Source organism: Hipposideros armiger, unplaced genomic scaffold (assembly GCF_001890085.2).
Source record: "Hipposideros armiger isolate ML-2016 unplaced genomic scaffold, ASM189008v1 scaffold_680, whole genome shotgun sequence".
Classification (NCBI taxonomy): Eukaryota; Metazoa; Chordata; class Mammalia; order Chiroptera; family Hipposideridae; genus Hipposideros; species Hipposideros armiger.
Genome location: NW_017732030.1, coordinates 742,170 through 767,516, shown reverse-complemented (window position 1 = coordinate 767,516; position 25,347 = coordinate 742,170). Strand labels below are relative to the sequence as shown.

General features: G+C 39.4%; 2 protein-coding genes and 1 long non-coding RNA gene across 5 annotated transcripts in view; 2 read left to right on the top strand and 1 right to left on the bottom strand.

Annotated features, from left to right (window-relative positions):
- The window catches only part of HIBCH (3-hydroxyisobutyryl-CoA hydrolase), a 103,414-nt gene extending 97,788 nt beyond the window's left edge, over positions 1 to 5,626 (top strand). The window contains exons 8-9 of the mRNA XM_019626482.1: positions 1,757 to 1,790; positions 5,003 to 5,626. Coding sequence (XP_019482027.1) covers positions 1,757 to 1,790; positions 5,003 to 5,118 — 150 coding nt within the window. The 3' untranslated portion in view covers positions 5,119 to 5,626. The remainder of the gene's footprint in view (positions 1 to 1,756; positions 1,791 to 5,002) is intronic.
- A 952-nt stretch (positions 5,627 to 6,578) lies between these two features.
- AKAP19 (A-kinase anchoring protein 19) overlaps positions 6,579 to 25,347 on the bottom strand; it is a 61,450-nt gene continuing 42,681 nt past the window's right edge. For all 3 annotated transcript variants that reach the window (XM_019626484.1, XM_019626485.1, XM_019626486.1), the window contains one exon: positions 6,579 to 10,491. In XM_019626484.1, coding sequence (XP_019482029.1) covers positions 10,038 to 10,319 — 282 coding nt within the window. In that variant the 5' untranslated portion in view covers positions 10,320 to 10,491 and the 3' untranslated portion in view covers positions 6,579 to 10,037. The remainder of the gene's footprint in view (positions 10,492 to 25,347) is intronic.
- LOC109372957 (uncharacterized) lies at positions 10,758 to 15,043 on the top strand. The gene is made up of 2 exons (XR_002122129.1): positions 10,758 to 12,044; positions 14,017 to 15,043. It is a non-coding gene; the product is annotated as an uncharacterized LOC109372957 (long non-coding RNA).

Below are 25,347 nucleotides of genomic sequence, written 5' to 3'. Positions count from 1 at the left end.
CTTGTGGACGGAGTGGGTTGGGGGGCAGTCGTGAGAGAGAGATGAAGTCAGAGCTAACGGGGTAGGGCATGTATGGCCTTGAAGGTTTTATGAGACTTTGGCTTTTGTCCTGAGTAAAGTGGGAAGCACTTCTTTGCGCGGAATAGTCACGTGATCTTATGTTTTAGCAGACTCCATCAGCTGCTAATGTGTTGAGTATAGAATGGATAAGATCATATAGAAGGAAAACGAGAGACCCCTGATCTGAGACCCAAGGAGCGCCAACATCTTGAAGTGGGATAGAGGAGAAAGAAGAGAAAAAGGCCAGTGGAAGGAGAGGTAGGACAGTGCAGTGTCATGAGAGCAGGGAGAGCGTTTCAGGGAGGATGGCGCTCGCCGAAGCGTCCAGTACATGAGAACAAAAGGCCTCCTCTGCGTTTGGCAGCACGAACGCTCTGGGTGATTTGGGCAGGTCATCTCAGGATTGTCGGGGCAGAAGTTAGAGTATGGCAAGTTGGAGAAGAAATGAGTAAATGGGATATGAAGAAGTGGAGACTATATATGTCTTTCTTCTTTGAACAGAAATAAGGTAGAAGCCGAGACTGTGGAACCAAGTGAGCTTCCCTTTTTATTCTGTAAGGTGGAAGATACTAGAACATGTTTATAAATGACTGAGAATGATCCAATAGAGAAAAAGAATTATGTTGATGATACTCGTAATAGTTAACATTTACTGAGCACTTACTGTGTGTCAGCACTGCTGGGATATGGATCAAGATAATCCCGTGATGGACGTATTGATGCTGCCACTTCAGGAAACTGGGAGTTAGAGAAGTGACTGTGCCAAGGTCACCCAGTTGCTGTGTAGTGGAGTCAGGAGGTGAACCCTTACCTCTGAACTGCATGCACTCAGCCGCTAAGTTATACTGCCTGCACTGCTGATGCCAGGAAAGGAAAGAGAAATGGGTAACCTTCTCAGGCGAAGTCCTTGAGGAGGTCGGAGGGAATGTGTGTGGGAACGCAGGAAGGACTGGCTTTGGGGGAGGGTCCCCTTCCTCCACACTCAGGAGCACCGCGGGGCAGGCGGCTGGGGCTGGGCTGCTGGGGTTAGTTATAGTGTGGGAAGGAGAGAGCGTCATGGCCTAGGGCTTCTCTTTTTCTTTTCAATGAAGTAGAAGATTAAGTCATTGCTGAGAATATAGTGAGAGTCGAGTTTGCTAGGGGTAGAGGTTGAAGAGACAGAAGACAGTTGAAATCATTATCTTGGGGAGTGGGGAAGAGAACATGGCCGTTGGGCAGTTTTCCATGCCTGCTTGAGATATGTGATCACGAATTTTAAGTGAAATAAGTCACAGCTGTATGATTTTTCTGCAGCAAAGATGTAGCCTCTCGAATGCAGGCAGAGGGAACTGGTAGGGTTCCATTGGTGCTGGGATTTTGCCAAGACAGAAGAAAGGGGAGAAAAGGGCTTGAGGGAGATGAGGACGTTTTTAGGGGAAAGTGACCACGTTAATGGGCTGGGGAAACTGGGCCGGATGAGGAGCACAGTGAAGCCAGAACAAATGGTGAGAAAGTCGTAGCATCAGTGGAGCTCCGTAAAACGAGGGGTTTGCAGCAGTGGAGATACTTGAGCAAATGAGGATAGGAGAGCGGTCCAGTGTCTGGTGTCATGGCTCAGGCTGTGGCCATGGGAGTGGGAGGCTAACGTGGGTGTGGAGAGAGGTCACCAGGGATGAGGATGCCCAGGATGTCCCACTGAATCTCCTTTCTCTTTCAGCGAGGCCATGACTTCCATGAAGGCGTTAGGGCAGGTAAGTGACGCCTGTTTCCTTGCTGGCTACTATGGAAATAGGTTTTATGAGCATATACTGTTAATCAAATATGATAGTTGTTTAATTAGTGAAAATTAGACTTCTATAAAGATTGGCAAGTTAAAAAAAAATTACCAATTGGCATATAAGGGAAGATAAGTGTTTGAAACCAATATTGTTTAAAAATTCAGATAACCTGGTCACCGCTCCCTAAGTTAAACATAAGAGGGAATGGTGCTCTCACTTTCACATGGATGGCCTCTGCTAAGTGCAGCCTGAGCTTGTGAATGCGCTCTGTTGCTGAAGCCCTTGAGAGGTACATTTATTCCCCTGCAGAAAGCCCTCACGCCCCCTACCCGTCTTCACTCCTTTGCACTGGCCTGGCAAAATCCCAGCAGTTCAGACCCTCTCATCCACCTCCTCACCTGTACCTGAGCAGTTCAACATTGACATTGAGAAAAACCGTGACATAATTAGTAACATCTGCTAATGTTTTTATTAATTTTTATTTTTGCTTATCTTCAAAGTCAGTATTTAGAAAAGGCAAGTGAAGTGATTTTTTTTTATTCCTAGCAAATTTTCAATAATTTCTTTTATGTATATGCTCATATCCCTATAAATAATAGCTGTTCTTTCTGTTGTAGGAGTCTTTCCCTCTGCATGTATTTTGCATATCTAATTTTCTTACATTTTTATTGATCACTTTAATATAGTACAGACTCTGGATATATTTAATCTGAATAAAGGTTATGTTCTCTGAGCTTTAAGCTTCAATAAATGCTGGTCACTGCTGTAGAATTCTCAATTTATGGCACGATATAATATCAGCAATGAGCAGTTGGTTCAAATCCTTTCAGAGGACTCATGGAGTCAGAGGAAAGAACTATGTTTTACTGAAACCAAGTAAAATATGCATTTTTCCTGCTAATTCCCAGCAAATTCTCGCTGCGTGTGGATCAGAGCCTAGACTTATGATTTTAGGAGGACCTGTGGAGTACTTGAGTTATGTTCCTAAAGTATTCATTATATGTTTATAGCAGCCCTTTTTTTTTTTTTAAGATTTTATTGGTGAATTGGGGAAGGGAACAGTGTTGGGGAATTGGGGAAAGGGAACATTGTGTTTTTCCAGGACCCATCAGCCCCAAGTCAAGTTGTTGTCCTTCAATCTTAGTTGTGGAGGGTGCAGCTCAGCTCCAAGTCCAGTTGCTGCTTTCAATCTAGCTGCCGGGGAGGGGGGAGGCATGCCAGAATTGAACCGGCAACCTTGTTGTTAAGAGCATGCGCTCTAACCAACTGAACCATCCGGCCACCCATTGGCAGCTCAGCTCTGGCACAGATCACTGGCCCATGTGGAAATCAAATCGGCGACCCTGTTGCTCAAAGCTCGCACTCTAACCAACTGTGCCATCTGGCTGGCCCCTATAGCAGCCCTTGTTAAACTTAAAAATGAAAGGTATTGTTTTTAGATAAACTGTTAGTTATTTTAAGGAAAGAGTTGAAACCAAGCGGCATCTAAGTTCTGATTTATAAGGCAGCTGCTTATCAAGCTACTTTTTAATGAAGAGAATGTAGTTGCCTCATCTTTCTGCATAACCTTTTTATTCAGAAGGTGGTATCTATTCTGGGGAAAACTGGTGTTCTTGCATGACCAAATGTTGCTACAATTTCCTAATTACAAAATATATTAGCAAATTAGATAAAATAAACAAAGCAAATTAGGAAAATGGTTGCCAAAAATGCTCACTATTAACATCTAGAACAGACGTCTTCCTAGTTATAGAAGAAAATAAAAATGGATTATTTTAGCAGCGCTAGAGAGCTACGAAATGGAATTTGAGTGGGTGCCTCATGAGAACCTTCTGAGGAACCTGAGCTGTCTCATGGCAAGAATTTGTTTTATCTATGCTAGGTAAAATTTTCTGTTAGTTTGCAATAAAATCACACCAGATTTTATTACTGTGCTCTTCCCTTTTGCCTTTCAGTGGACTGTCAAGGAGGTAGATAGCACTGGCTTAAAAGAGAAGAGATTCTTGTAGAGAGAATGTTCCAGGGTTTTTATTTTGTCGAGGGAATGCAAAACTTTCAAGTTAGCAGGGATTACAACCTCAGTGTTCAATATATTACACCTGATCTGATGATACCAGAATCCCAAAGTTAGGCAGCCAGACTTTAAAACCTCCAGTATCCACATTTAATTATGCATAAAGCCCTCTAACCTCTCCACCTCCCCAGGCAGCCTGCCTCCTTGTTCCCCAGATTGCTTCTTTAATTATTTAGCCTTCTGATGCTAAATGCAGTTTTTTAGGTTCACTGTAGAGTCTGTATGTTTAAATATTTTTCATTCTTCACAAAAATTATGCACATTTTAAGCATGCTTGAAATTCCCCCTTCCCTTTAAAATTTTTTTTTTGTTTGAGGTAAATTGTAGAGTCACGTACAGTTGTCAGAAAGAATACGGATAGGTCCTGTGTACCCTCCTCTAGTTTCCCACATGGTAGCGTTTGTATAAATACTATACTGTTACAGCCAGGAAACTGACTTTACCCCCAGTGTTAAAGGAGAGCTTGCGGATTGCGTCATACTTAGAGTCCTGTGGGGATACCACACTAAATGATGACTACCCTGAAATAAGAGAAGTAGCGTTTTTCATGATACCCTGAAGGTGGTCTGGTATTTTAATTCAGAGCTGTGTTATCTAGAGGACTCAGCAAAATGGCTGTATCCACATTTAATTATGTATCAAGTCCCTTTTCCTCTGCCTTAAGTGATCTTCCTCTCATATCACCGTGGAGGAGCTTACAAGGCAGATCTGAGCCCTCACCTTCTCCTGCCTTCTCTTTAAACCACACCAACTTTAGTTTCAGCTGTTTTATCGCAGGGAGATTTCATTTACAGTTTTACTCGAAGAAGAAAAGAGGGCTCAGCCTTAAGCCCCTGGGTTAGTTCAGTAGGCTGTATTCAAGCTAGAGGCATCAGGCTTCGCAGGATAGAAAGTCACATGGTCATCGTCAGTGCGTTGCTATCCATCCAGATTCTGTGGGGGCTGAATTTATAAGAAAACTGAAACACATACAAAAATTCAAACTTGGCAGAAAAAAACGTGCTAAAGAAAAATATGCCTAGTACAAGGTAGTTTCTGTCGATTCAGTTAATTAAAATCTTGTAATACCAGAAAGAAATGAACTAACATTTCTCATGTCTTCACGTGACAGTTTTAATAGATAAAGACCAGAGTCCAAAGTGGAAACCAGCTGAACTAAAAGAAGTTACTGATGAAGATTTGAATAATTACTTTAAATCTCTGGGAAGCAACGATTTGAAATTTTGAAGTGACTGGATGTTGAAGGTATTATTTTGAAGCAGGGGTCAGCAAACAATGGTACATGGCCCCCATCTGTTCTGCTGCCTGTTTTTTATATATCCTGCCAGCTGAGAATGGTTTCTGCATTTTCAAATGGTTGGAGAAAGAAATCAAAGACTAATATATCATGTCATGTGAAAATTACATGAGACTCAAGTATCAGCATCTGTAAATAAAGCTTTATTGGGACATACCTGTACTCATCTGTTTACTTATTACCCATGGCTGTTTTGAGTAGTTGTAACAGAGATTGGAAGGCCTGCAAAGCCTAAAATATTTACTATGTGGTCCTTCCAGAAAAAGTTTGCCAACCCCTGTTTTAGATGGGAAATTTGAAGGCCTTTAGAGATTCTTGAGTTAGTATATCTAATTAAAATGGGAACTTTATGTTTTGGCTTTGGGTAGTGGTTTATATGTTGATTAAATAAACTTATGTATAGATTATAAAAAATAAAAACCCTGAAAATATTTTGGATACTGTGTTCATGCTTCATAGAATTTTCTCTGTATATAAATCTATTTTAAAATAATTACAAGTTACTATAACAGAAATGTTCATTTTATAACGTTAGAAATTTCAGGCGAAGAGGGAGGTTTTATGAGGTGGTCTCTGCAGTGTTACTGACGCATCCTTGGCCTTCCCTAGAGTTCACCACAGCCCCTTCCTATGGTGAAAGTCGAAGCACTGGTTCTTACTGTTTGCAGTATTTGCTAATATGGCAGAATGAAGCATTAGGAGACGACAATCTCTAAGAGACACTCTGCTTCCTGAAGTTTACTTTTGTGTGATAACAGTTATTTGCCCTTACACAGTTCAAATCAGGAGGAAAACACAAGAGGACTTCTCGTTTAAAGTAGAAATACCTTCAATAATTGGTACTGTTGACAAAATAAGGTTTTTTTTAAGGTGTGCAAGAAACTGCAAGGTGTTCCAGACCTGGGACCTTAAAGTCTAGGTAAGAGTAATTTTTAAGTTAAAGGTTAGTTTCTCATTTATTTTTTAACTTGTATAGTTTTTCCTTCCCTCAGAAACTAAGAGAACTTAAGGTTTACAAGAACAAAAAGTGGCAGCACTTAAAATGACATCAAGGATTATATCCTGTACCCTTCTCATAGACGAGGAAATTGTACTCCGGAAGGAATTCCTTTAAAATTTTGTTCTTAATACATTAAACATGAAGGACTTTTCTTCCCCAAAATTTAGGAACAGATTAGGAATAAAGATGCCATGATAATGGACGTTTACATTTATATTCTTAAAATTCCTATATTGGAACTGAATGATCCAAGAAATTACTTGCTAAGTAGATTTTTATTCACTTAATATTTGTTAGAAACTCAGAAAATGTCCTTCATGTTAAAAGATTTGAAAGTACACACAGCATTGAAAAGCATTTGCTTATTTCAGTTAAATAAGAACTCATAGCTAGTTGCAACTAGACTTTTACTGTACAGTTATAAAAAAGTATTTTCACAAAAATATTTGGGAAAAATATACCCTTTCATAGCTAAGTCTTACAGGGAAGTGAATTTGTTTACAAAACTTGAGTTTTGCAAAGATACAGGGAGTGCTTCTGAGCCTGTGCCCAGTGCTCTGAGCAAGACATGTCCTATTTGGTCACACAAATACAGGATGAGGGCATTGTGATTAAGCAAACAATATATTTGTTAGAAGTTTGTTTTTAAATGACTGTTCCTTGACATTACTTATAATGTGTCTCTAACTTATGATTTCTAAAACCATGTAATAACAAAAGTATAGTTCCCTCCAATTCATAAAATGTCAATGACATGAATAGGATGAGTACCATGCTCTGTTCATCCAGCGTGTGTCTATTTTTAATACTAAGGCAGTTTGACACAAATTATTCTCTTGGAACCAACATCATTTTTATCCCCTTCAAAATTGTGCTTTAAGTGCTAATAACAACCATAGGTAGTTTGCAAAGAACTGGTAAGGCAACTGAAAGTGGAGAACTCGTATCACAGGCCTGTAACTGAAAGGTATTGTGCACAGGAGACCCTGAGCTGGGGGAGCAGGGGTGAAGCACACTGTGAGGCTCTGTGAGTCTTTGCAAATGAGGAATTGGCAGGTTTCCTCTAATGAACTGCTGCTTCTGCCATTGTCATCTGCAGGTTCTCTGTCATGCTGGTGGCAGCTCCTTGGCCCCTATCCTGGATGTTCTCGAGGGCACAGACGCAGTGGTTGGGCGTGTGTCAGCAGGGTAAAGACGGGACCTTGCTCCCGGGTCCCTCCCCTCAGTGGAAAACACTGGAAACTCGTTTTTGCAGTGCATTTCTGATGGAGTTTGACACTAGTGCTGTTTCTTGGGCTCTCTTTTCCTCACGTTCCTTTCTCTTACTAACTGGCCATCATTTGTATTTCATCTGTGTGTGTGATGTATTTTGGAACCAATGTTTCCCTTTCCAGTAGCTAGTAATTCTTTGTCTTCTGTTTTATGTCTCCTCCCTAAAACAGTCCCTCTACTCTTTTATTGTTCCAACAGGCGGGACCTTTAAAATAAAGTAAATTCAATATTTAAATATGAAGGTATGAAAGAAGCTGAATTATCCTATCGAAGATGTCCTTATCTATCTTGCCAGCAAGGCCAAACTACATCTTGGCAGCCACCGCATGGAGTACAGATTCTTTACCCAGCTCTTTCTCCTGCCTGCTCCCAACTTGGTTTATCCACTGACACTGTGCCAGCCTTGTAGTTCCTGCCCATTTCTAAGACAAGTCTCTGTATGTCACAGGATATATACTCTGTTAAAATGATTCAGGAGCGAGGAGGTGGTGATCAGCGACATCTGTACTGCCATCGTGTCAGAGGGGGGCAACACAGTTTAGACTTGTAGCTACATGTGTGTCTGGCGGGCATCCCTGTTACACCCCTGGGAAACAGGCCCAAGGCACAGGAGTAACCTAAGGTTAAAACATTTAGATATAACCAAAACCCAGTAGTCTATGTCCCTATGCATGCTGAAAATTTTAGTGCGATGTGCTGCTTTTTATATGGCTTTGTGTTCTCACAATATGCATTATCTTACAAACTTAATTATATCTTTCAGCAAATGAATACCTTGTAGCAAGTGTCCTGATGTGAGAGATACAATGAATGAAAAATGGCAACATCTAGGCTTTTATCTGAGTCAGTATAAATACTCAAAAACCTAAATTTTTCTTCATGAGCTGGAAATATGTTTTGTAGTTTTAGGAAACTCTGTTCTCAGCCTCATGACTTATGACATATATTTCCTTGTATAAACGCGTGTGCTTTTTCTGAGTTGTTAAGATGGCAAGTACAATAGGACAGTACAAATCCTGGGACTAGGTGAAATGAAAGCTGAATGACCAGGTATCCAAAGGTAACAGAAAGATGGCACATCACTCACTTTAAAGAACTTTCTTGGCCCATGTAACTTGGAGAATTCACTATTTGATTGTGGGTTTTAAAGTATCTTTGTTAAAATTAGATATAGCATTTCTGCCTGCTTACAAGGCCAAATACATATTTATCTCATTAAAGAGGTCACAAGCCTTTCTCTGCCTTCCTTTAGATTTCAGTGACAAGGGTCTGTTGTATCTTAAAAGAATCTAACGCACAAGGGCTTAAATAATTCCCTTGCCAGTTAAACTCAATGTGTAGCAAATCTTGATGAAAAGGTAATTCTAGAGAGACTCACTCCCAGTTTTCCTGTTATGTCTTAGTATCTTCTTCCGTCTCTCCCAAATTTTCTGTCACCATGGATCTCAAACAGTACTAATTCTTTAAAACAAAGCTTCCTGAAAAAGGTAGCCTAATTTATAAAAATAGTACAGTATATAGCTGTAAATGTCCAATGGGCAATGTTACCATAAAAAAAAATGCGTAAATACTGTTTTCGGAGGAGTGTCTGATCTGTAGTAATACAGCAATAGATTTTCACGCATAATCTGGTCCCACAGTAATTTGGTGATTGCCCCTCTAGTCAATAAAAAAAATGGGAAGAAGTGCCCATATACCAACCCTGTGCATCTGTGAGACAGTAAAGCTTAGTACACATTCAGCACTGCAACCCGGCTCTGCTTTCTACCTTGCCAGCTAGGGCTTCTGTTTATCAAAGGCACCCAAATTTGTTTTCTTGTATAGTTATAGATCATTGGGCTTAATTCAATGCAATAAACATTAATGCCATGATTAAGTAAATTGTATCCTGTGAAATTTACACAAAATCTGAGTCATTCAATAATAGTTGTGGTCAGTTAGGGCCCTGAGATTCAAGGTGAGACTTATGTTTGAGGATGACAAGCATAACTATCTTACTAAGGACAGGGTTCAAGGTGGACCTCCTCTACATGGGGTGCTTTCTAACACTGGATCATTTGTGTTAAACAGGGATCCTTGACACAAATGGTTTTGACCAACAAGCCCCACTCACTGTTAATCTGCTTGAGTGCCATTCATTGCTGAGGCATTTCAAGAAAAATCCTTTTCATATCTTGGCAGGGGGGAGGGGAGTTGGTATAAATTAAATAGTTATATTAAAGGAAGGTCTTTAAACCATTTGGAAACTTAGGGCACTTTTTCCTTTTTATTTCTTTGGTGATGCTATACTGTCTCAAGAAAGTGGTGTGGCATACAGCTGATTAGGGTGGTGCCACAGGACTGTGGTTAGCCCTTTAAAGGACTAACATCCAAGACCAAGCTGATAGAAAGTGCTGTTGTCATAGAACTGCGTAAAACACATTTCATTGTAGGTATTCCTACACTCTTGATATTATCATAGACTTAATTTTACATTCAGATGGAGTCGTTTGTATTTAATCACACCACTTTTTGCTTTTGCTTCCTGTATTTAAGCTAGCACCAACTAGATCCACAATTCAAGCCAGTGCCATCTTTCTACCCCTCGTTCTCAATGAATGGGATGTCACAGTACTTAGTGTTGTTGTCTGCCCACTGCTGCAAGGCGTCACTCAGGATTTCCTGGGACAGGCGGTGTGCAAACTCAGAGACCACAATTTCGGACTCTGAGGGTTCCCTGGCCACCTCCTTGATAACTGGAGAAGGCATCCTCGGAGGAAATCTGTCGCCTGACACGAAGCTTTCTGTACTTGCATGCTGGTTGTTACTCTCAATTGTAGTAGGAAATGGGAACATTTGCTTTGATTTCATGCAGCCCATGTTAGGAAGAGGTTGGACTGAGTGGAGCACAGCTGTGAGTGTCAAAGACTACTTCAGCATCTTTGGAAAACACCGAACGCCTGTCCCCGTGGTAACTGGCCCGTGCTTTTCCTCTCCGGGCCACTTCAAAACTCAGTGCTCCCTGTCACCACTCTTCACATGAAGTGTTTATCTGTCAAGAGAAAAGAAGTTTCATTTTGAAGGTATAGAACGCAAAAATACTGTATGACTCGGTGGCATGTAGAAACAGTCCTTTTTACCACATTGATCACTCAGAGCAGCGGTTCTCAACCTTCCTAATGCTGCGACTCCTTACCTCATGTTGTGGTGACCCCCCAACCATAAAATTATTTTCGTTGCTACTCTATAACTGTAATTTTGCTACTACTATGAATTGTAATGTAAATATCTTTTTGTTATCCGATGGTCTTAGGTGACCCCTGTGAAAGGGTCGTTCGACCCCAAAGGGGTCATGACCCACAGGTTGAGAACTGCTGACTTAGAGTAAATGTGAGGTAACTATAGCTTTATCTTATCAATAGAGAAAAAAAAAGATAATCATGCAGTAGAAATGGCAACTTACAAAATCGGAAAACATTTTCTCCAGGCCTTCAAAATTTTATAAAACTGAAAACACAGTTAAACTTTTGCAAGCTTAGATTTATTTATGTTCACCAGGGGTCAGCAAAATATATAGTCTTTGGGCCAAAATCTAGCTGCCTGTTTTGTAAACACCATTTGTTAGAAGACAGCCACGCCCATTTGTTTACGTATCCTCTATGGCTGCTTTCATGCTACAACTGGCAGAATTGAGCAGGTGTGACAGACCATGGCTTGAAAGCCTCAAATACGTGCCATCTGACCCTTTACAGGAAACGTTTGCCAGCCTCTGGCCTATACTGTTAAGGGAAAGAAGCATATCAGGGTTTGCTCCTGCTCAAACCTCATGAACCTACGTAACTTGGGCTGTTACTAGAGTCAGGGTCTGTCCCCTGGTCAGATGCCTACAACTCAGAGTGGGACAGAGTGATGGCCTGAAACTAGTGCCCACAACTCTAAGCAACAGAAGATGTGGCAGCGCCAACTATTTTTCTTCTGAATTAGATATTCCCAAGTTAAGATTAATTTAAAATAAGGTTAAGGGTTTCTCACCCTAAATATCTCATTCTTTTGTTTGATAATGTGGATGAAAAAGGGGTGCTGTAATAAATCATCAGTTCCTAACAGGCCAGGTAAGGTGGGTAGCCACGCCCAGTCCTAGAGCTTCTTTATTGACAGGTTTTTAAGCCAGCCCCGTCCATTGCTCTTCTGCACCTAGGTTAGCTCACCTTTGCAATGCCACAGTAACACCCCTCAAAGGCGTAGCCACCCTTGAGAGAGCACATTATCTTGTAATCCAGTCCCCACCTTGCTTCCTTCCACTCATGCAGTCTTCCTTACATTCCCTCCTTAATTTTAAATGCACAAAAGAAACTTCAAACTGTTATCCTTTGGAGCGTTTTAGAGCTTGCTTCCTGGTAATTGTTAATTTTATTATAGCTAAAATAAACTCTTACAAAAGTTCTTTACAGGTTTGGACGTTTCTTACGGCAACATTGATTTGGTGCCGTACGGCAGAATTCTGAAGCCCACCCAGGACCACCCTGCAGACCGGGACGGGTGTCTGGTACCAGCAGAGGCCCACTGTGCCTCATCAGTGCCCTGCTTTGCATCGGGTGAACGTGGGTGAGTTTCTCTTAGAATTCTGGGTCTCCTTGCTTTAAGTAGCAGACCATGACTTTATTTGAGCTGTTCTTAGAAAATCCTCAAGGTGGATTAAGGGCTGAGATAATCCAGGAAAAGAATATGGGTTACTAATTTCAGCTTTGAATTGGGTTGCTTACTGGGAGTCTGAGCAAAATCTTTGCTGGTTAAATGAGAGACTGAACTCTCTTTAGCTCTGAAAGAGAAAGGGTAGTTGCTTCCCCAACCCAAATAGCCAATTTGATGGGTGGTGATAGTTGTGGCAGATCCCCAAATCCAGAGTGGTGGAGATTGGCACCGCGAGGTGTCCAGTGTGGTAATGCAGCCGATTCCTGAGAAGCCTGGGGGAGCCCAAGGAGAAGGGCAGGGCACTCGAATTGGGTTCCCCTGGAGAGAGCGGCCTGTGCCCTGGAAAGCGTCGCAGTTCTGATGGCATCTGGTAAGCTCTCACTGGCTCTTGTGTGGGTGTTCTTAGGTGACTAGGAATTTTGGGGGGTTGCCTAAGGGGATATACACTTCATTTGGCTTGTGTGGAGACATGCATGTGTACACATAAAGGTTGGTTTCCCTAGGAGTTTGTTCAGACTCTATATATGTCATAATTAACGGGAAATTGTGCCTCTGAGGCCGCTGACAAGCCCCAGGGTAGTCAGCCTCAAGATGAGGATCCTTTGATACTTCTAAATAATTATTTTTGCACATACAATTAGAAGAAGCCAGCTATAAAATTAGGCAGAATGAAGGAAAAAAAAAACTATTAGAGACTTTCTCAGAACTTAAAAAGACCTTCTCCCCTAAGCTAAAGTGAAACCATGTAAAAGAATTACCAGAAAAAAGCATTTAGATAAATGGATCAACCTATAATGTCATTTAGGTTTCAACCCAATTCTTTAAGGTGTTAAAAGTGGCTGTTCATATTTTATTTTAATTTAATTAATTTATTTTTGAAAGCTTATAAAAGTTTATTTGAGCCAAACTGACAATTGCCTTGGAAACAAAGTCTCAACGGATTGAGAAAATGCTCTTGGCTGTTGTTATTTTAGAAGGGGGAGGTCATTTGGAACTTGACATGTCAAAGACAGATGTAAAAGGCCTCCAAAACAAAATTTGGATCCAGCTGTTCTCTGTGTCTGTCTGTCTATGTATGTTATAAATGTGAGATATTGGGTTGTTGGAAAAGTCATGACGTATTCTGTTTTTCGCTGCAAAAATGTGTCAAGACTTTTCTGACTACCCAATAGTTTTCTACCTCTGGATTGTATTGCTAAAATTAATGTAAAGGCAGTGCTTGTAAGGATTGGGTATTCTAAAGTTCTCAGAAATACAGAAACTAACTCAAATGCTTTTCAAGTTCATGTGATCTAAGATTAATACTTAGTAAATAAATAAAATCTAACTTAAGTTTGTTGCTATATTTTGCCTGGGTTTTACAAAATCAGTCCATACTCATTCACTATGGACTGATTTACAAAATCAGTCCGAAGTCATTTCATGACTTTGATGTCTATGAAATGTTTCTATAGGTTATAAAATGTCTTCATAAATCTGCCAAGCTAAAGCACGTTGATTGCCTACTTCTTAGTTTTCATTAGAAATTGAGGTTTCAAGGGTTAAAATCTCAATATTTATAGGAATAACTTTGCAGTGTTCCAGAAGGGCCCCTGGAACATCTCAAAAGATTTGTATTCATGTTAAATTTTATTGGAAGCATTGTAAAATAAGTGATGAAAAAAACTTCTAGGGTATATTGTCTGGGTAAACAATAGTTAAAAAAATAGTTGGGTCTGTGGGAAACCCAAGATGACCACTGTTCCTCCCAGCTCCCTGGCTTCATCGTAGTGCATTTAAGCTGAACTTAGATGAAGGAACTTATGAGCTGACATCTTACATATTGCCAAGGTTTGAGAGAGTCACTTCAGGAAAATGCCACAATGGTAACTGCTTCCTTTCACAGCAAGCTCCCAGGACTCCCAGGAGACAAAGACTTTAAAGATCACTGACTGCCACCTGGAGATTTTACTAGAAAGGACGTTAAGTAAAAGACATTGTCCAACCTCATTGGAAGGGATCTTATCACGCGCCTAGCTGCAGATGGACATCTACTCCTGTCTATAGAGACTCCTTGAGGATGAAAAGCCACCAATACCAATGGGACAGTGGTCCCAAGACATCAACAAGGCCTGTATACCAACAGATTGATACTAAACTCAGAATCCATTTTATTTGATTATCTTTATCTGTCTGCTAATGATTTTTGCCATAATAGTAGTTACACTTGTTCTTTGGGCTTTTCTATATAGTCAAACTGTTTATGATTACTGAGCATGTATGAGATAAGTGCTAATACTATTTTCATGCTCATGTAAATGTTATACTAGATGCCATCCACAGAAAAATGAGACAGAAGGCAAATCTCAGATCCTGATGGTTCACAGGATAGAAATGATCCAGAGTGTTTTATTTTTGCAATGAAGGCCATAAGACCCGACTGCCTTCCACTTACCTGCCCCTCCTTCTGAGGAAAATTCAGCCTCGACTCACATCCCATTTTGGATGAATAAAGGGAAGTAACCTCACAAGGTGATACCATCATAAATTCCTAACTGGGCAGGGTAGGTAGTCACGCCCAGGCATGGCCTTACCTTCTTTACTAAAGCTTCTCTTTGCCTTAAGCAGACCTGTCCATTGTGTCTGTGCAGCTAGGTAACACACCTGTGAAATGCCCCCTTTCAGAGCCCTCCTTCTAAAGTGCAACTGCCCTGCAACTACCCTCATGAGAGTAAGTAATCCTAACTAACCTGTAATCTGATCTCCGCCTTGCTTTTCCTACTTTCAATGTAATTTAGTTCCCTCCTTCATCTTAAATGTATAAAAGAAACTGCAAACTTATTCTCCAGCATTTATCTTAATCTGTTGAGATCTTGCTTCCCATTGTATTCTGTTTGGCTCAAATTTTTATAAAATTTCTCTACAGGTTTGGACATTCTTTTGTCGACACCGTGGTTATGGTATTTCTCCATCCCCAATGGTCCACCATCTCAATTAGACATCAATACTGAGACTTCCTAGGAATGAGCCTTCCTTGCACTGTGAGGCCACACTCTCCAGATAAAAGGTTGGTCATCAGTGTAGCCTTCAGACCGATTTATGACCAAAAGGGAATGGTGGACAAAAAAGGGGTGTTGTAATCATCAATTCCTAACTGGGCAGGTAAGATGGTTAGTCATGCCCCAGGCCTACATCTTCTTCAGTGAAAGGTTTGTTGTTGTTTTAAAGATTTTATTGGGGAATTGGGGAAAGGGAGCAGACAAGTTGCTGTCCTTTTGTTCTTCATGTTCTTCACTGGCCCTCATGTGGGATCTGAACTGATGGTCCTGCTGCTCAGAGCTGGCGTCCCAAGCCAACTCCTAACCAATGCGCCACTCGGCCGGCCCCAGTGAAAGGTTTTAAGCCAGCCCCTGTGTGTGGTTCTTGTGCACCCAGGTTAGCACACCTTTGAAATGCCAGAAGTAATACCCCTCAAAGGGGTAACCACCCTAAGACAGCACATTATCTTGTAATCCAGTCCTCACCTTGCTTCCTTCCACTCTCATGCAATCTTCCTTACGTTCCCTCCTTAATTTTAAATACACAAAAGAAGCTGTAAACTGTTACCCTCTGGAGCATTTTTGATCTTCCTTCCAGTCAGTTGTCAGCTTTGGCTCAAATAAACTAATGAACATTCTCCATAGCTTTGGATGTTTCTCTCTCAAGATAAGTAGGCTGCAGTGCTTGTGCTTTCCAAGCTTCCCAACTAGGTGTTATCACTGAATGAATTTCTCTTAAGATAGGACTTAAGTATCTAACTAGAACAGGACAAAGCAACTTGACTGGAGGGGGTTTGGCCATAAGAAAACACAGGCAAAGGCTCTATGAATGAGGTTATGGTCCCCGATTATGTATCTTAGTTTTAGAGCCAAAGACACAACACTAAAAATTCATAAAATAAAACTCGGTTGACTTATTTCTGAAAACACTGATCTTAAGAAGGTAAAAGCTAGCATGCATTTAATTCATTTAATAGTTTGTAGGTAAAGAAATCCAGAAAAGGTGACCTTTGCTCAAGTCTCACTTCTATACATCTTTTAGATTTCTATAAATTCTACCCAATTTCTCCCATAATACTGCATTTGTTCCCCACCTCTACCACTAGTAAGGATGATATGGGGAGTCGAAAGGACATCCAGCCTTCTGCTTTTGAGATAGAAAAAGTTATAGGCAACCAGGGAAACAGCCACCTAGAGGGAATTAGGGTGGAAACCGTAACGTAGCCAGGGGAAATAATTTTAATATCTGACTGATGGGTTTATGTCTTAGGACCCCCAGAATGACAAACTCAGGTACAGGAGGAGGAAAACCTATTTTTTTTTCAAGCCTATAACAACCAAAGTCAGAAGTTAGGGTTTTGTCTTCAAAGTGGGGATTAAGGCAGGTTAGTTAGCATAACAGAAGGCAGTCAGGAATCCCGAGGTAGAATACATATCTTCAAGGCATAGGCCTTGAGAGAAACATGCCCCAGCCAGAGCAGAAACACCAATTCTGAGACAGCTGGGCTAGTACTGAAATAGTGCACCCTAACCCACTTACGTTCTGAGACAAATGGGCTATTGCAAAAGCCCCCTCCAGGCTGAGCAACAGAGCGAGAATCTGATAATAGTACCAAAAGGTGCCAGCCAGCTTTTCTCCCCAGATATACAAGGAAAAGTATAAAAGCAAAAGCTTTTGCTTGAGCTAGTGGGCATCTCAGTTTCGGGTACCCCCTCTCACTTTGAGAGCTGTAACTCTTTCTACTTTAATAAACTGTCCTTTGCTGCAAACTTTACCTCTCTGGTTTGTGTCTCCATTCTTCGGTTCCACGAGACCAAGATCCCGGTGCGCACACACAATCAGAAATAATCAGATATCCTACATCACTTTTAATTATCTTTAGTTCTGTATGCCCTATTTCATGCTCCAGAAATTATGGCAAAAGGGATGAGTGTGATGTTTGGTTTACTAGACTGAACTTCTGAAGACGAGAACTCTCCTGGTTGTGCATCTCCAACTTGTAATGACTTAAGTGCTATCTGTTTTGTGCTATGAGGAATGATCAAGGGAATTGAACATAGTTAACCTGAAAATGATTACGTAGAAGATTCAGTGAGTGTCAGACAGATAAAAGGCCATGAATAGAATCTTTTCTAGGATCTTTGATTTTGCAAAAGCGGTTTTATCATAACAAAATAGTCCCAGAGTTGCTCTCATCAAAACAACTTTAAGCCTGGACAAAATATATGTGGGCAGTGTTGTTGCTGTAAGAAACGTCCAGACCTGTGGAGAATTTTTATAAGTGTTTATTTGAGCCAAACTGACAACATATGCCAGGGAGCAAGATCTCAAATGCTCTAGAGCAGCGATTCTCAACCTGTGGGTCACGACCCCTTTGGGGGTTGAACGACCCTTTCACAGGGGTCACCTAAAACCATCGGAAAACAAAGATATTTACATTACGATTCATAACAGTAGCAAAATTACAGTTATAGAGTAGCAACGAAAATAATTTTATGGTTGGGGGTCACCACAACTTGAGGAACTGTATTAAGGGGTCACGGCATTAGGAAGGTTGAGAACCGCTGCTCTAGAGCATAACAGTTTTGCAGTTCCTTTTATGCAGCTGAAATTAAGGACAGATAATAAGGAAGATTATATGAGGGTGGGAGAAAGAAAGGTGGGATTGGATGACCTCTTGCATGCTTTAGAAGGCAGGCGTATTTCAAAGGTATGTTAACCTAGACCCACAGAAACAGGGCAGGGCTTGCTTAAGATCAACCTTTTACTAAAGAAGTTACGTGCGTGGGGCGTGACTGCCCACCATGACCTGCCCAGTAGGAATTTATGATCAGATTACCCTGTGACATTACTTTCCACAGAACTCTTTTTTTTCATGCACAGCAGGTATTTTCAAGTATTGCACAACAGACAGCCCAGCACTGAGCTCCAAGAGAAGGGAGACACAGGAGGCTAAACACCACAATTGACCATCCTGAATTTCTGCCTGGGGGCATTTTCTAGCTTTGACTGGGGGGCTTGAGCCCAAGCAGAGTGGCAGTTGTGAGCTGAAGAGGCAGAGGTTGGGTTACTCACGCAGAAGGAATTTATAAGAGTTCAAGAGAAAAGGAAGGCAGAAGCTTGCCTGGGGTCTGGGATGTGCATGTACAGGAAAAGGATCTGTAAGCCTTGGTAAAGACCTGCGCTGGGACTTAGAATGGAACCGTGACTCCAGCAGTTAGGGCTGGGGAATCCTTGGAGTGCCAAACAAGCCCAGGTGAAGAGGCCTCACTGAACACTTCAGTCATTTAGCTACTGCTCTAGAAATGTGACGAGGCGTCAGGAGTGTATTGGCAGGGGTTGGCCAACTTTTCTTAAGAGGCCACATAGTATATAATTTAGGTTTATGAGCTGTATGATCTGTGTCATTCTGCAGAAGCAGCCATAGACAATATTTAAACAAATGAGCAGTGGCTATGTTATAATAAAACCTCATTTAAACAACACACATCCAGCCCATGGGCCATACCAGACTAAGTTCAAACAAATAGCCCCATTCTAACAAAGAATAAAATTCAGTACCATTTATAGGTGACACAATCCAGACACCTACAAGGTATTATTCACAATGTCCATCATACAATAAAAATGTACCAGCCATGCAAAGAAGCAGGAAAATGTGTTCTATGATCAAGAAAAAAATAAAACAGTTACTAGAAACAGACCTTGAAATGATCTAGCATTTGGTAATTCACAGAACTTTAAAGCAGCTATTTAAATACATTCAAAGACATAAAGGATTATAACGCATAAACCTCAAAAGTATAAACTCAAACTAAAATAAAAAGATCATTGTATGGGCTATTAGATATTGCAGAAGAAAGGAGTAGTGAACTTGAACATAAATCCATAGATATATATAACCTGAAAAACGGGGTAAAAAAATTTTTTAAAAACTGAACAGAGAAACCACTAAAAAGGTAAGTATGTCATAAAAACAATGAGGAATCAGACACATTTAACCCAGAAGAAGGCAGGAAAGGAAGAATAGAGGGGGAAAATAGAAAATGGGACAATTAGAAAACAAACAGCAAAGTGGCCTTAAGACTTAAGCCCATTCATATCAAAAATTATTTGCAAGGAAATGGACTAAAAATTTCAATTAAAAGGTCGACTGACTAAAAAATAAGATACAACCCACACAAACATAGCCAACTGATCTTTGACAAAGGAGCAAAGATAATATAATGGAGAAAAGTGTTTCAACATGTGCTATAGCAATGGGCCCTCCACCTGTAAATGTTCAGCATTATATATCATTAGGCAATTGCATACTAAAACAACAGTGAGATAACACTACAAACTATTAGAATGGTGAAAATCAAAACCACAACACCAACTGCTAATGAGGATGTGGAATAGCAGAACTCTCATTCATTACTATTGAGAATGCAAAATGGTCCAGCCACTTTCAAAGTCAACTTTGGCAGTTTCTTACATAACGTCCCATGTGATCCAGCAATCATGCTCCTTGGTGTTCACCCAAATGAGTTAAAAAATTATGTCCACACAAAAACCTACACACAAATGTTTATAGCAGTTTTATAACATAATTGCTAAAACTTGGAAGCAACCAAAATGTCCTTCAGTGGGTGAATGGGGGAACAGGGACATCCAGACAATGGAATACTAGTGCTAAAAAGAAATGAGTTATCAAGCCATGAAAAGAAAAGGAGGGACCTTAAATGCATATAACTAAGTTTAAAAAGCCAACTATAAGACATTCTGGAAAAGGTAAACTTTGGAGACAATAAAAAGCCTAGTTAGTGGTTGTCAGGGGTTAGAGAGGAGGAAGGTTGAATAAGTGAAACACAGAGGACTTTTAGGGCACTGAATTACCCTGCCTGATACTATAATGTTGGATACATTATAATAAATACATTATAATAAATGTCATTATACATTTGTCAAAACCCACAGAATGTACAACACCAAGAGTGAACCCTAATGTAAACTATGGACCCTGAGTGATCACGTCAGTGTAAGGAGTGTAACAACATAATACTCGGGAGTGGGATGTTGATGGTGGGTGAGGCTGTAGGGGTAAAGGTAGGTGGACAGGTGATAAATGTACTTCCTGCTCAATTTTGATGTGAACCTAAAACTGCTCTCAAAAATAAATCTAGTTAAAAAAAATCCAACTTTATGCTACCTATAAGAAATGTACTTTAAATACAAACACACAGTTTGCAAGGAAGAGGGTTGGGAAGGATACACCATGCAAACAGGAAGCATAAAAAGGTTGCTGTAGTTGTTTGGATGTCAGGCAAGGCAGACTTCAAGACTAGGAATTTACCAGAAATAAAGAGGGGCATTTTATGTGTCAGTGAGGAAGACGTGACAGTTATAAATGAGTATCTGACAGTTTCAAAATACATGAAGGAAAAACTGACAGAACCAAAGGGAGAAATATAAATATTATTCTCTCAGTAACTGATAGAACATCCAAAGGAAGAAAGGAATTCAAGTTTTGAACATCGCTGTGCTTCAACGTAGATAATTCGCCTTATAGAAGAACATACACAACTGTAGGATACACACTGTCAAATGCATACAGAACATTCACCAAGATAGGCTATATGATGCTCTCAACAGATTTCAAAGGCTTGAAAATCTTAAGAGTATATTTTCCAGTCACCACAGAATTAAATTAGAAATAAATGATAAAATATCCAGAAAAGTCCCTAATATTTGGAAACTAAATATCACATTTCTAAATAATCCATGAGGCAAAGAAGAAATCATAAGGAAATGTTTTCAACTAAATAATAGAAACCACATTAAAATTTTTGAAATAACATCATTAACTTTAGAGGGATATTTATAGATTTAAATGCTTGTGACAGAAAAGAATGGTTTAATTCAGTGATCTAAGCTTTCACTTTAAGAAGCTAGAAAAAGTAAATTAGACCCAAAGTAAGAAGGAAGGAAATAACACAGGTAAGAGTAGAAATCAGTGAAGCAAAGAAACAGGGCCAACAATAGAGAAAATCAATGGAACAAATGCTGGTTCTTTAAACAGATCTAATAAAATAGTTAAGTCTCCATCTAATCTAATGTGATCAAGAAAAATGAGAGGACACATGAGCAAAATGTGTTCAAGGAACACTACTATAGATCTTATGTACATTAAAAGACTAACAAGGGAATATTATGATCAGCTTTATACTAATATTGTATATTAGTATAATTACCAAAACTGGCACAAGAGAAAATAGAAAGTCTGATAGCCCTATAGAAACAGAAGAATTGAATTTGTAACTTACACCTTTCCAAAAAACAACAAAAACTCCAGGCACAAATGGCTACACTAGAACTCTAAATTCTTTCAAACACTTCAGGAAAATATATCAATCTTTCCAAACTCTCCAGAAAATAAAGAGGAAACACTTCCTGTATTCATTTCACATGAAGATCAGGTTTTACTGTTAAAACAAGCAAAGACAGTTCAAGAAACTTTACAAGTCAATATCCATTATGAACATAGACCCAGATATCATTTTAAAAATATAAAATTGAATCCATCAATATAAAATGGTTAATACATCATGACCAAGTGGGATTCATACCAGGAATGCAATGTAACATTCAAAAGTCAATAAATATAATTTACTATATTAACATAAAAAAGAAAAAAAACAAGATCTCAATGTATGCAAAAAAAGCCCATTTGATAAAATAAAACTCATGATAAAAATTATCAGCAAACTAGCAATAGGAGGGACTTACTCAAACTGATGTTAAACTTAATGGTTTAAAGACTGAAGACTTTTCCCTATGATAGGAACAAAGCAACAGTGTTCATTCTCACTATTTTTATTTAATATTGTACTGGAAGGAGGGAGGAAATAAATACAAAGCATGAAGATTGTCAGAAAGGAAAAGAAAACTGCCTTTATCTGTAGATGACATGATTATATATGTAGAAAATTCTAAGCATATAAATTACTAGAAATAATGATTTTAGCAAGGTCTCAAGATATATTGGGTTGTTGGAAAAGTCATGACGTATTTCTATGTTTTTCGTTGCAAAAATGCGTCATGACTTTTCTGACAACCCAATAAAATTGATATACAAAACTCAACTGTATTTCTGTAAACTTGTAAGGCAGAGTAATTGGAAGATGAACTTAATGTCATTTGCAATAGCATGAAAAATATGAACACTTACAGATAAATTTAACAAAATATATGAGCGAAAACTCCATTGTATATTGTGTAGGCAGCACATGAAAAATACAAATCGTTGCTGAAAAAAAGTAAAGAACCTAAATAAACAGTGTACGTAATCTGGAAGACAATATTAAGATGTCAGTTCCTCCCAAATTTATTTATTTATATATCTATCTATCTATCTATCTATATATATATATATATATATATATAAATTTTTTTTTCAGCACAATTAAGGGGGGTGTTTTTGTAGAAACTTATGAACTAATTTTAAAATTCCAATAAAAATCCAGGCAGGATTTGTTATAGATACAGACATGCTGATCCCAAATTGTCTATGGAAAAGCAAAGAAACTTTTAAGAATGAACGACTCATTGCCCATTTAAACAATGATTATAAAGCTTCAGTAATTAAGATAGTGCTATGTTGGTGGAAGGCTAGACACACAAATCTATAGAACAGAACAGAGTCCAGAAATAGATCCACAAACATATGGTAACTAGTTTTTGACAAATGTGCAAAAGTAATTCAATGCAAAAAGGGCAGTTTTTTCAACAAGTGGGATTGCAACAATTGGACATCTATACACATACACAAGATTGACCTATGTACCTTACCTTTTATACAAAAATTAACTCAAAAGGGATCATAGATCTAATGTAAAATATAAAATTGTAAAGAGTTTTACAAGACAACAGAAAATAGTCATGATTTTGGGTTAGTTGAAGAGTTTTTATATATGACATCAAAAGCATGAATTAAAAAAAGATAAATGGAGAACTTTTGCTCTGAGAAGAACAAAGGAAATTAAAAAACCAACCCTAGATTTGGAGAATATTTGCCAATCATTTATCCAACAAACAACTTCAGTCTAGAATATATAAATGACTATCAAAACTCAACAGTAAGAAAGTAACCCAATTTTTAAAATAGACAACAGATTTGTACAGACTTCTCACCCAAGACCACCTATGGATGGCGAGTAAGTACATGAAAAGATGCTCAACATCACTAGCCATTAGAGAAATGCAAATTAAAACCATGGTAAGATACCTCTAAACATCTATTAGAATGGGCAAAATAAAAAATATACAGCACCAAATGCTGGTGAGTATGCAGAGCAACTGGAACTTTCACACATTGCTAGTGGGAATGCAAATGGCACAGCTACTCTGGAAAACGGTTTAGCAGTTTCTTACAAAGTTGGAACATCCACTTACCATATGACCCAACAATACCACTCCTAGGGTTTTTACCTAAAGAAACTGCATCATGAAAACATAACAACCTTTACACATAAGTTTACTGCAGTTTTGAAATCAACAAAAGTTGAAAACCACAAGGATACTGATACCAATATGGAATCTTAAAGGCATTATGCAGATTGAAAGATGATAGTTTAAAAAGTAGACATACTGCATGTTTCTATTTATATGGCATTCCGGAAAAGGCAGAACTATAGGGACAGACAACAGATGTGGTTACCAGGGGTGAGGGGTAGGAGGAGATTGTGACTACAAAAGGGCAGATCAGGAGGGAGCTTTTTGGGGTGATAGAACTGTTCTGTGTCCTGATTGTGGTGGTGGCTATACGAATCTATAACATATTAAAACTCACAGAACTACTCACCAAAATAAAACCAGTTTTACTGTATGTAAAATAAAAATTAAAAAGGTATTTCCAAATTCGCAATGCAGTACCATTACACATCCACTAGGAGTGCTAAAATTGAAAAGCCCAACCATGCCTCCTGTTGGTGAGGATGTGTATTGCACGTACTGCTGGTGGCGGCAGAAAATGGTGCAACCACTTGAAAGAATTTGTTTGGCAGTTTCTTACAAAGTTAACTATGCACGTACCCTATGAACCAGCCATTTTATTTCTAAGTATTTAAGACAAGTGGAAATATGTCTGCAAAAAACTTACATACTAACGTCCACAGCAGCTTTATTCATAAGAGGTGGAAATAGCCAAAATGTCCATCAATAGGCAAACTGTTAAGCAAATTGGGGATATCCATAAAATGGCCTACTACTTGACAATAAGAATGAACAGTTGATAGTGCAACAACATGGATGAATCTCAGAAACATGTTGAACCAGACACAAAAGATTGATCATATTTATATGAATTTCAAGAATGGACAACACTAACCCATGAATGGAAATCCTAACGGGTTGTCTTTGGGTGGGAAGTGGTAAGGACTGCCCATGAAAGAACTTTCTGCATGATGTATTAACTGCGATAAAATGTACAGTTTTTGAGACTATCCTGGGAGACACAAGTCTAGGGAATGATATATTTGAACCTAAAAAAGGGGCTGCCTGCTTGAATTTGTCACACCACATTTTAAAACAGTCTAAAATTCCAGCTCTTAAAATGACAAGGCAGCATCCAGAGCACAGACCAGCCCACGGCGCTGTGAGCCTCCTGTGATAGGTATGCTGGTCCTTCGTTCTTACACTGGCCTAAAACCAGCTCAGACTCAGTGGTCATATTCTTCTGGACCTAGAGAAGAGCAAGAAGCCTCCTCCTCCTCGTAACTGCCAGTTCAAGGGCTTTAACTATTCCTCCTTTCCTTTGGGAAATTATAGAGTGCTTTTATTTGAAATGACAATAAAAGAGAAATCAATTTGGGAATTAGATGTGAGTCCTACGCCCTCAACAGCGTCGCTCCTGAACTTGTAGGGAAGGAGGGTGGGGAAAGGAGAGGGATCTATATCCTTACCCTAAGAACTAGAGTAGTAATACTCCATCCCCCAACAGTGTTTGGTCTGAGCACATCTCTTGATTTATCTATAGGACTTCATAGTACCTAGACAGTAAAATACTTGTGCTGTCAACACTGAGCTAGTTTAGCCATAGACCTTTTATCAAAGATAAAAGAATTGGGCCGGCCGAGTGGCGTGGTGGTTAAGAACTGGCTTGGGATGCCAGAGGGCCCCGGTTCGGATCCCACATATGAGGGCCAGTGACACTGCCCTC